This window comes from Tupaia chinensis, unplaced genomic scaffold, assembly GCF_000334495.1.
Source record: "Tupaia chinensis unplaced genomic scaffold, TupChi_1.0 Scaffold000146_1, whole genome shotgun sequence".
NCBI classification, from domain to species: domain Eukaryota; kingdom Metazoa; phylum Chordata; class Mammalia; order Scandentia; family Tupaiidae; genus Tupaia; species Tupaia belangeri.
Window position 1 is genome coordinate 18,273,391 of NW_006159616.1, and position 11,693 is coordinate 18,285,083.

The 11,693-nt window shown below is 48.0% G+C and overlaps 1 protein-coding gene across 2 annotated transcripts in view; it reads left to right on the forward strand.

Moving 5' to 3' along the window:
- NPHP4 (nephrocystin 4) overlaps positions 1-11,693 on the forward strand; it is a gene marked incomplete in the record, with an annotated part of 159,079 nt that overhangs the window by 128,010 nt on the left and 19,376 nt on the right. For both annotated transcript variants that reach the window (XM_027770657.1, XM_027770658.1), the window contains 3 exon segments: positions 3,521-3,681; positions 6,641-6,821; positions 10,794-10,919. In XM_027770657.1, the coding sequence (XP_027626458.1) occupies positions 3,521-3,681; positions 6,641-6,821; positions 10,794-10,919 (468 nt within the window).

The window sequence follows — 11,693 nt, forward strand, 5'->3', positions numbered from 1 at the left end:
TTATTACATAGTAAACTTTTTTAAGTACTTGGGCTTATTTCTGGATTTTCTATTTTGTTCCATTAGACCAGAGGTTGGCAAACTGGTTTCTGTTAAGGGCTGGGTGATAAATATTTTAGGTTTTCTGGGCCACATATGGTCTCTGTTATATTTTCTTCTTCTCTTTCTTCTCCTCCTTCTCCTCCTCCTCACCTCCTCCTTCTTCTCCTCCATTTAAAAATGTAAAACCATTCTTAGTTTATGACTAAATTTGGTTAATGGGCTGTAGTTTGCTGACTTCAGTTATGCTGTGTCTGGCCATCACTTCAGTCAGAGGTGTTAGAGTCATGTTAATTTCTAATATGGCCCCCACCACACTGCTCTTTGTTACAGGGTTTCCTGGATATTTTTGTTGTTGTTTCTCTTAGAAACTCATTATTGTCTGTGTTGAGAGTCTGCTAACTGTACAGGTTAACATAGAATTCACACCTGGATGGTAGGAGATGCCCTGTGCAGGAACAAGGAGGCCTTTCTATTTGTTCCTTCCTACTTTTGTGTCTTTCCCAGGAGTTTTTAAGTTTACCTCATATAGGTTTTTCAGTTTTCTTGATCGCTAATTAATTAAATTTTGTATTTGTCTTTACTTTTTCCTCTTTTCTTTTTTGGTATTCTTATTTTAAAAATTTTAATTTATTTTATATATCCAATCACTATACATCACTTAACTTGTAAAATGAATTTACCCAACATAAATATACTTCACACCAGTCCAGTTGAATATACTACACACATTATCATCAACAGATAATCATCCATTTCTGTGTCCCCGTAAATGTCTTGCCTCCCTATTTTTCTCCTTGATTCCTTTCCTCACTCTCCCCCCTTCTCTTTATTGTTACTTTCTATTTTTGAATTGCTTAATTCATTTATCTTTATTTTTGTTTTTATGAACATAGAGTTCCCAAGGCTGTGCATTTTTGTTAATTACTGCTTTGTGTATATGTGTGTTTTATTCCAGTAAGTAGTATTTTCATTATTATTGTTTCTAAAAATAGGAACTCTCCTATGTTGATTGTTTGCCCTTTGACATAAAGTTATTAATGAGTAAGTTTAAAAAATTTATTTTTATTTTGTTTCTGATTTCTAGTTTATTGCATTTTGATCAGAGAACATGACTTGTATTATCTCTGTTTTTTGGAATGTATTTTGATATCTATTACACACCTTTTTTATTTTTTAAAGAGTTTTTTACCTTAGGGTGCGTGCAATGTGTGCTTGCTGGAGAAAGAGAGAGAGATAGAGACAGTGAGAGGGAAAGCGAGAAATCACCCCCTGGGGGGAATGGTCATGTGCCATCCCTTCTCCTCCATTCTCCTCCCAGGATCTTGGGCGCACACACACGTGCCCGGCATGATTTTCAAGCCTCCTGGTCTGGGACTCAACCATGGTTGGCCATGTAGGAGTCCAGTGATGTAAATGCTACGCCATCTGTTGGCCCTATTACATAGCCTTTATGAATGGTACATGTTAGTATTATAAAGTATTGATCATCCACGAGTTTGGGTACTTGCCCAAAACAGGAGGTGTTTGAATCACAATGGAACAGTGATTGAGAAAGGGGATGAAAGAAGGCTGGCTGTCAGAGGCAAGAACATTTGCTCAGACCTGGCCCTGGGGTTGGGGCTGGATTGAGGCTGTAGGAAGATTTCCAGCTGGCTTGGACATGGTGTTCGTGAAGGGACTGAGGGAAGGAAACTTGGGAAGGGAGGTGTCCCTGTTCCTGGGCACCTGTTCTTAGCTCAGTTGGTGTTGGTGCCATCACAGACTTCTGAGTGGGATGGAGATGATACAGGGCTCCTCCAGTAGGAGCTTCGGCGGTGTTGTAGGGTAGACTGTGGGGAGCTTTACACTCAGGATGGCCACTGGGAGCTGCGCGATCACCTGGACAGGGAGTTGTGGGGAGCCCTGCAGGATGTTGGGAGTAGGTGGCTGGAGGAGAAGCTAGAATATCCAGCTGGGATGAACTGCTTCAGGGCATAGAACTCTGGATGGAGGAGGAGGGGTGTAGGAGAGGCTGAGGTGGTGGTGTGCAGAGTGCCTAGGGTGTCATTTGGAAGGCTGGCTGCAGAGGTGTGGCTTGTTGAGGGTTATGGGGGTGGTTCTGTGCTGCTCATTCCTCTGTAGCCCAGGCGGTTCCCAGGTGGGAGCTGTGCAGTTAGTACTGAGAGCCTGGGCTTCCGCATTCAGAGGTCTGCTGCAGGGCCCTCTTTGCTTCTGAGAATTGCCTCAGAACTCCTGATTGCATGTGGGTGTGTCCCAAGCTCTAACCATCTGCCACGGTCCTCAGAGCTGGCTGTGGTAGAAGGTAGTGGGTGACTTGGTCTGGTCATCTCTGAGATGCAGACATGCCTGCCATTGTGAGATATTTATTGCCAGCTCCTCCTCAGTCTTTGTCCCGTTTTCCTTGCTTGCTTTTCTAACCTATGAGATGCCCTTTGAAGCTCCTCTTATGGCCAGAGCTAGGCCTAAGCAGCTGGTCCTCCCTCCATTTCCCATGGGCCCACTCTAGAGTCCTCCACTCCCCACCCCACCTTAGCTTGCCAGTGCTGTTGCCCAGGGTCTCAGACTGTGTCTCTGTCCCATCCCATTCATTCACTCCTCTGACTACAGCGTTGTCTCCTGGTCTTGAGGAAAGCAGATGAGATATTGTGTGGTCCACCCTGGGGGCTAGGCTGGGGAGACTCTGTGGCCAGACCGTCTATAAATCTCAGAATGGCTAGAGCCTGGCCCTGGAGGTGCGGAGCAGACTCTTGCCCCTTCCTCCCTAGAATTAGGGCTGTGCTCACTGGGGCCTCATAAATATTGTTACTGTTATTGATAGAAGAGAAGAAAATGTGGTTTCAAATATTTCTCAGCATGGCTGGTAAAAAAAAATGATGATTTCAGTGGCATTTTTGTCAATTTAGAATTAATGACAATGCCATGTCAAGAGGTGAAGGCAGCAGCTGCAGTCCAACTCCCCTCTCAGCCTGAGAGCCAGGAGTGCCCTACAGTGCAGCACCTGTGCGCCCCACGGGGCTAGTGCCGCCCTGAGTTAGGACACAGACGGGACTCTGGTGGCACATCCAGGTGGCACGTTCCAAGCTCGATCTCAGTGTGAGCCCTGCCTGTGTGTGTGAACGTCCCAGTTCTGACAGGAGGTGTCGACCACATTTCTCCTTAAATTCTGTGTGCGCAGAATAATAAACTCCTCAGCGAGCCTCATCATGGCACCGTTCCCATCCATCATAGACTGCTTCACAAGGACTTGGTGAAACCCATAAATCTTATTTTGGGAGGAGTTTGTTACATATATTGAAAAGAAATGTACTCTGCGTTTGTTAATTTGGATATTTTATGATGTTTTGATTAATGTGTTTATTAGCTGTAGCGATGACAGAAGGAGGAATTAGTAATCATGACCAGAGTGGAACTCTCTCCAAGGCGTAAAGATGACGGATGGCTCCAATTACAGTGTACGCTTTGGGACCTCCCTGCACAGGGTCTCCTGGCCTCCAGCTGAAGTACATGGTGGACCCCGAGTTCCTGAAGCCCGGTGAGCAGCGCTGGTTCATCCACTACCTGGCTGTGCAGACCCTGCAGATTGACGTCTGGGACGGGGACTCCTTGCTTCTCATCGGATCTGCTGCTGTTCAGATGAAGGTAGTGGCTTTCCTGCAGGACGGACATAGCCAGTGCGGTGTGATGTCCTGAGGATTTGCCTCCCGACCCGTGGGGTGGATGTGGGAGAGGGTAGCACCATGATTGCAGCTCCCGAATCTCTTAAATTCACCCACTTTTCTGCACTCCCATGCAGCTGCTTTCCTCCTGCGCTCCCGTCAGCCAGCCTCCTCGGTCTCCCGCCTTAGCTCTGCGCCCGCAGTGGCTGCGTCATCACCGAGGAGCGTAGGTCCTCTTACAGTGCTCCAGTTCCAGCTTCTGCAATCAGGCTTGCAGTCTGCCTTCCTTCCTCCTCGCAGTTGTGGAGGTCCCCCATATGCTCCTCCTCCTTGAGGCTCTGCCTGCTCCTTCCTCCCTCCCTTTGACTGACCCCAGCCTTATCACCCACCTGGTGACTCAGCATCCCTGGACCTCAGTGTCCACATCCTTGAGATGGATGATTCTCTCTAGGGGACGAGGGAGGGACTTGGGGGGAAGGGAGCATAGAGTGCTCGGGGTGTGGGGGGCACATCGGAAAAGTTCAGGGGTGGCTCTTAGCTGCTCTTCTGATTCTCCACCCTGGTCTCCTCATCAGGGTCATGGGGCCCATGAGGTCATTGTGGCCAGTGCTTGTCTGTCTCCCACCCCGGCCTCAATGTCCCCAAGGGCAGGTTTGGGGTGTTGTTACTGCTGCCTCTCCAGCACAGCCCTAAGCCCTGTCTGGTGCTAAGTGTGGTGAAGGAGCAAATGGAGGAAGGCAGGCAGGCAGCCGGCCATGCGGGGGGCATGGGCAGGGCAGAGGAACGCCACTGTGACCCTCTTCATACCCCACGCCTGTGTCCTTTCTTGGCTGTCATACCTGGAGACAGAAGTTACTTGATTTCTTCCTTACTTGAAGAGCCCCTTACATAAAGAATCATATTTATTATATTGACAGACTGATGAAATTAAATTTTTACTTTTTAAAAATTTAACTTCTTTTACCTTTACAACTTAGGTAGAAAGGATGACAAGCTGAGATAAGAACTAATTCCTGTAACTCGAGGTCCTGAGATGGTTAACATGCTCTGTTTATCCTTTGATACATTTATTTTCTACCTCTTCTTTGTTGTCAGACACCCAAGTTATCCCCCCCCCCTTTTTTTTTTAAAGAATTACTATATTTAACTTTATTTTATTTATTTATTTTAATTTGACCAGAGAGGGAGGCGGGGGGAGGGGAGTGGGGAGAGAGAGAGGGAAAGGGAAAGGAAAAGTGAGGAAGCAACCACCGGGTCCAAGACTCAAGCCACGGTCAGCTATGTGGGAGTCCAGTGCCCTTAACCACCACACCATCTGCTGGTCCCTATTTTCCTCTCTTTTTATCACAACAATGAACATCTCAGAGCTACACTTTGCACCCGTCTTCCAGCTGATTTCCTGAGGGTAATGGCACCAACATGTTGTTCCAGCAGTCAGAACAGTAGCTCCAGTGGTAGAATGCTCACACGCTTCATTTAACGTTAGTCCTCAGCTCAGCTCTGCTCAGCTCTTTGGGATAATCCTGTTGTTACCTTCATTTCCAGTGAGGAAAACCGAGCCTGGGGTCATGTTTATAATAATCAGAGCTGGGTTTTAGCCCAATTCTGCCTCAAAGGCTCTGTTCCTTACCATGTGTTCTTCCCCAAATGGCCTATTTCCAGATGTGGGGTTCTGAGTCCTGAGCTGGGCAGAAATGGAGTTGCAGGTGTGCAGAGCCAGATGGGGCACAGCCTTCCAGGCCTGGCGAGGCCTGCGCCTCCTGAAGGCAAGAGGGTGCCCTATGCTGCCGCATACTTGCCTTTATGGGAGTTGAGCTGTTTTAAAGAATCTTTGCAATTTGGATAGGCAAGAAATGATACTTTGTCTTAATTTTATTTTTTTGCTTCCTTGGTGAGGCTGAACATTGTCTGTGCTTCCTGGACTTTCTTCATGTATCCAGTACCTGAGGTTCCTGAACCGTAGATGGGTATGCAGTGTATGTAGACAGCTCCGACAAACATCACTCAACTAGCAGGAATTGAAGCATCTGGAAGCCCTAGATCTCCTAGGAGAGGGGTTAGGTCTGAGTGTCTCCTCTTCTACATTACCGTATGAGACATTTGAGAATGACAAAAGCTGGAAACCTAATCAGGTCCCACATTTCTGTTTATGTGTAAGATGTAGTCCAGAGAGAGCAAGTGACTTTCCCAAGGCCACACAGTGAAGAGTGTGCCAGCAAGAGATTTCACTGTCAACCTGCAAGCATGCCTCATACATATTCGGATTTAGGCAGAGGACTGAGAGATTGAAGTTGACCGTGAAATTCCTTTTAATACTGTCCTGGATCTGGGATCTTCCTGTTCTCACCCTGCTCTGACCAGCTTCAGCTTCTCATGGAGATCCTCCTGATCTGGCCTCAGCCCAGTGCTCTAGTAGGTCCCCTTATGCTGAAGGCCCGCCTTTGAACCCATGGGCCCATCCTTCATTCATACTGATGCTCACTACTCCTTTGGCTTGTCTGCCTCCCAGCATCTCTGCTGTAGTTCAGATTTGTTTCAGAGCATTCTCACTGTCCCACGAGATGGGCATGGCTCTGTCGCTGTGTTGTCTGCTGCCCTCCTTTTCCCTGTTTCCCCCTATGGAGGTGTCTCCTAGAAGGCAGCTGCCAGGCCCATCTCTGTGTTCCCATTGCCCAATGGTGTTTATTCAGTGGGTGAATTGTGTTGTACTTCATTAAAGAATTTATGAAAAGATGTGATATTAGGCACTCCCAGGCTGTAGAAGCTGGCTTCTGCTTTGGTCTCTTCTCCCTGTGGTACAGGGTTGGTTCCTGTCCTCCCATGCATCCTCTCCAGCTCCTCAGTGGCCTTTCTTGGAGGGCTTGGAGCTACTTCTGCCTGCAGGACTGCCTGGGAGTGGCCATGACTGCCTGCAGCTTCTAAGTGCAACTTCTCCTCTGCAGCATCTCCTGCGCCAGGGGCGGCCAGCTGTGCAGGTGTCGCTGGAGCTCGATGTTATGGCAACTGAATATGAACAGGACATGATGGTGTTGAGCGGAGACGTGGCTGGGTTTGGCAGCGTCAAGCCCATTGGTGTCCACACGGTGGTGAAGGGCCGGCTGCACATGACCTTGGCCAACGTGGGTAAGAGTCTTGGCAGCTTTGCCCTCCTCTCCTCAAGCAGAGTGTGAGCTCCCTCAGGGCAGTGGTTATCATGGGCATCACATACTTGGTAGGAAGTCAGCCAGATCTAAGAGCCTGACTACTGAAAGTCTGTCCTGGCACCAGTTGCTAAGTATTCCTGATTCCTGATGAAGAGTCGAGATGATTAGTCATCTCAGGGTCACTTACATTTTGTTTCTTTGTGCTATCCTTGGGGCATCTCTGTGACATCTTTAAATAAAGTGACTGAGGTTACAGGAGAGATTTCATCTGGAGTACCAGCTCACAGAATTGCCTCATCAGGGGAGAAGGAAGCATTCCTCAGCTTTCCTATAGCTTGGGAAGTAGGCAAATGGAGACATGCATTTCTTTGAGCCTAGTGCTAAGGCCTACATCGAGTGGTGTCCCAAGAGTTGCTCGTGAGAGACTAAGCAAAGCCCAGCCTTTCTTCCTTCCACTTGTTGGGGCCAGTGGTGAGAAGGCATTTGGGCTGAGAATGGTTCAGGATAGTCCAGCCTGGGATGTTCCAGAGGCTTTGACTAACAGGGGCTATTGATGGGGGTGATGGGCAGAACGGTTGTGGGATGTGGACTTGGTATTTCCTGTCTGTGAACCCACAGGGCAGAGGGTCAAACGGAACCCTGTAGGGTTAGTGACAAACTCTCTGAATCTTCCTTAAGGGTACCCTGGACAGTTTGGGATTTTTCTGGGCAAAATTGAAAGCACAACAAAAACCAAGCCATTTGAGGTTTCTGGAGCTGTACAGTTTGGATGAGACTCAGCCCTCTCTGTCATCTTATTAGGGAATTTTCCATTCCTCAAAACCCAGCCTGATTTTAGACCCTGGAGCCCCATGGGCCACATCCGCCTCATGCCGACAGCACAGAGACTGGCAGAGCCGTGGCTGCGGCAGAGGAGCAAGCACACAGCTCATTAAGTCTGGGTGGAGGTTTCTGCCTGCTTGTTTACAAATGTAAAATCCGAGGCAGCCTGGAAAATAGACAATATGGAAACAGCAAAACTCAATTAGGTTCTGGAGAAATAAATGAGCCACGTGTGAGAAGCAGACATTATTCAAAGGCTCATACGACTAAGGGAGTTGCAAGAAGCATTCTGCTTCTGAGACTGTGTTGGTTATTTTTATATTTAATTCACCAGCCCACGAATGTGCAGTGACTCCAGGTTTTAAAATCTTATCTTCAGAAGAAAGATTGGCTCCATTATATGTTATCTTAAATTGTCATTTTCATACTTTGCCTGCAAGAGAGAGATAAGCTCATGGGAAAGAGAGTCTGAGATAGCCAGCTTGAGAGACTCCAGTGCAGACGGGAGAGGGGAGGGATTCTAACAAAGGACAAATGCCTCACGCAGCACACTGTGTATCAGTGCAGCCACGTTTGGGTTTCCTGTACAAATTTTGCATTTTTTGGAAAAAAAAGCAAAACAAAGTGTTATGACTTTTACTTCTTTATATAGCTGGCCATTATGGTGGAGCAGCAGGCGTATGCCAGCAAATTGGATGATGGCCGTGGGAGCCTTCAGGGTGAGAGCAGCGGGATGAAGCCATGCCTTGGCTGGACCTGTCCCTCCTCTACCCTGCGGTTCCCATCTGAGGCCAAGCAAGAATGTGTGTGCTGCAGACAGAGGTACTGGCAGCCTGCTCCTCCCAGGGCTCCTGCGAATCTGACAGTAGGGAGAGGACCTTCCTCCCGCTCAGCAGTGCTTCCTCCCAGATAGGCCTTTGACCTCAGCAGCCTCTGCACCATCTTTCAACTAGCTTTTGTCATGTGGGGATCACAAGAGCCATATTGTGTTCTTTTATTCCAGTGATCACGGCTGTGAGCTAGGATGACAGTTCAGAGGGAATCTGTTGTCACTGTGTTCTGCAGGTCTCCTGGGGTCAGGGCAGGTGGTTCCCATGTCGTGTCTGTGTTCTCAGGGAACTTATGTCAGCAAACCACACCCTTCAAGGAACTGGTTGGTGATGGACTTCCACAAGTGACCGAGCTGTGGGGTCAGACACTTAGTGGCGGCATGCTTTGTTTCAGCATCAGGAGCCCTGTGTGTGTGCAGGGGATTTATGCCCCTGTAGCACATGTGTTGGTCCCAGTGCAACCTGTCTTGCTGAAGGGGAGGAAGATCCGTACCAACTTAAGACTGTAAATCATACCCTGATGAGATACAGTCTTTGCCACCTGTGCCCTACTTGAGCAAGCATGCAGATGTAAAGCCAGCCTGTTCATTTTTAAACAAATCAACACTCTAAGAATAAAGGTAAGAGAAAATGGTAATGAAACCCAGAGTGTCCCTTGTCCTTGAGGTGATCCATGTGATCCTGCTGGTCTCACCCTCGGTGATGATTGTCGTCTTTAGCTCCTGAGAGCCCATACTCTTGCTCCCGTGAGCTATCTGGGCCCGATCCTAACCTTGTAACTGTTTGCTGGGTCTTTCTATCTCTTGGAGTGTTGTACATTACCAGGCTTAAAATAGCCCAGTGCTCATCTCAGTCAGATGTGGATGGACCAAAGGCCTCCTGATTTGATTCGGGGAACCACGAGCTATCAGACTAAGGTGGCCGTGGAAGCTACAGAAGATCCTGAGCTTTCCCTGCATGTGGGATGTATCCACTGCTGCCCTCCAATGAGTAGAGGTGCTTCGTGTTCTCCTACTGGGTGACTGAGAGGCTTGGTTCTTTTAGAGTAGGTCCTTATATGTGACAGCTTGCCAAGACCTGCTGGCCCAAATGGTTGCTCCTTGCTGTTGTTTCACATGGAAGGAGACAATGTGGACGCAAGTGTAGCTGGGCCCTGGGTTAGGCTGTAGTAGCCTCCCTGCCCAGCCAGCACCCTCCCTGACCTATCCTGCTTATTGTCTGCCATCTTCTCTCACAAATCTGGGAACTCCTTGAGGACATGGATCATTCTAACTTGTAGTGATGTAGGGTGAGAAGACAAACTAATGGGTTGATATGCGAGTGTGAGTGCCTGTCTTGCCCCAGATCCTGTTTTCCTTAGACTCTGGAAGATAAAACAGGTCATGCGATGTAAACATCTGTGCAGAGGGGCACTGACATCAGTACCCTTTCTTAGGGACAAATAGCCTTTGGAGGCCAAGATAATATGCTTTGAGCAGCCTCAGTTTGAAGATCTTATGCTTTAATTTGAAAGGGAAGATGGAAAACTTCTGTGAAGATGCGGAGCAGAAGTGGGCAATGGCCGGTGGACCAAGAGAGAGGGTCTCTTAATAGGAAGAAGCAACAGAAAAGTCTGAGCATGTCTTACTCTAGACACTCGTTCTCCAGAAGCAGGCAGAGTGGGGGATGGCGTGAGTGCTGCAGGGGCCACAAAGCTGGGTGAGACTAAGGTAGAGATACAGTGACTGGGGAAGGGGAGTGGCAGAGGGCACCTCTCTGTGGGGAGGGAGGAGTGGTGTCATGTGTCCTCCGCGGACACACTTCTAAGGCTGCACAGCTCCTCTCCAAGGGCTGCTACTACGAAAACAATGCCAGTGAAGATTCTGGTTTATGGAGGCACTTGCACCTTCACGTGGGTGTGGAATCGGTTGTCTTGCATGCACAAGTGCACACAAGCCCTTGCTTGAACAATGCAAGGCCAAGGTTAGATTTTGAAGCATTCTAGAGATTCAGAATAAGAATCTGCTTGTCAGTGAACTGTGAACACCACGTGCTTTGATTCATCGTGGGAGAGCAGACGCTGCCGCTGAAATGGCAAGAGAATAAAACCCAGAGAACAAAGAGTTCAGAGAAAAATAAGCTCCTGTCTGTCATCTCTCAATTGCAAGACAAACACAGAACAGACAGTGGCACTGTGGGATAGGCGTGTGTTGGGACTGGATGGTCCATTTTAAGCCGAATCTCCTTCTTGGGTGGACTGATTGCTTCATCAGACTCTCATTTGGTATTAGAATCTCATGCTGGGGGTGTTTTTCTTCTAGGTCACTTACGTAAACAGAGAGCAAGAAATTCCAGCTCGTTGCCACCATCCAGGTCTCGGGTCATCTCAAATGATGGAACCAGCCACTTCTCTGGAGGCAGCCTTCTCACAAGTGCAGGCCCAAGATGTGAGCTGAGATTGTTGGATCCCTGAGCGGGTGGTTTGTGAACAGTGTGTGCAAGGTGGGGTAGAGTGAGAGAAAAAAAGTTTGTGTGCATACATGTGCGTGTGTGTTTGTAATGGTGTCATGCCCTTCTGTGTCTGGAGCCAGATAGTTGACTGTGTCCAGCTTAATGCTGGACCCATGGACTCTGTTGGTCTACCATATTCATGCCACTCGGTGCTGGCGCTATTGTCTAGAGCTGGTGATCCTGCAAGTGGCATTCGGTCTGACTAGCTGCTTATGTAGGGGAAGAACAAATGAAGAAAAAGGATTTTTAAGAATGAATTTGAGAGACTGGCAGGTAATAGCTATGTTGCTGGACTCCCATGTAGTTGACCACGGTTTGAGTCCTGGACTCAGTGGCTTAAACTCATGCTGGACGTGTGTGTGTGTCCAAGATCCCTAGAGGAGAATGGAGGAGAAGGGATTGTGGTGTAGCCATCCCCCCGGGAGGTGATTTCTTGCTTTCTGTCTCTCTCTTTCTGGCGAGCACACGTGCCCTATAGCAAAAACCTCTCAAAAAAAAAAAAAAAAAAAAGAAAGAAAGAATGAATGAATGAATGAAAGAAAAGAAGTAATACTGATGCTCACATTAAGCTTGGACTCCATTTTTAGTTTTGTTTTGTTTTTGTTTTGGCCATAGTATGCATGTACTTGCTATAGAGAAAAAGTGAGAGATAGTGAGAGGAAAATTGAGAAATCACCCCTTAGGGGATGGCCACACCACAATCCCTTCTT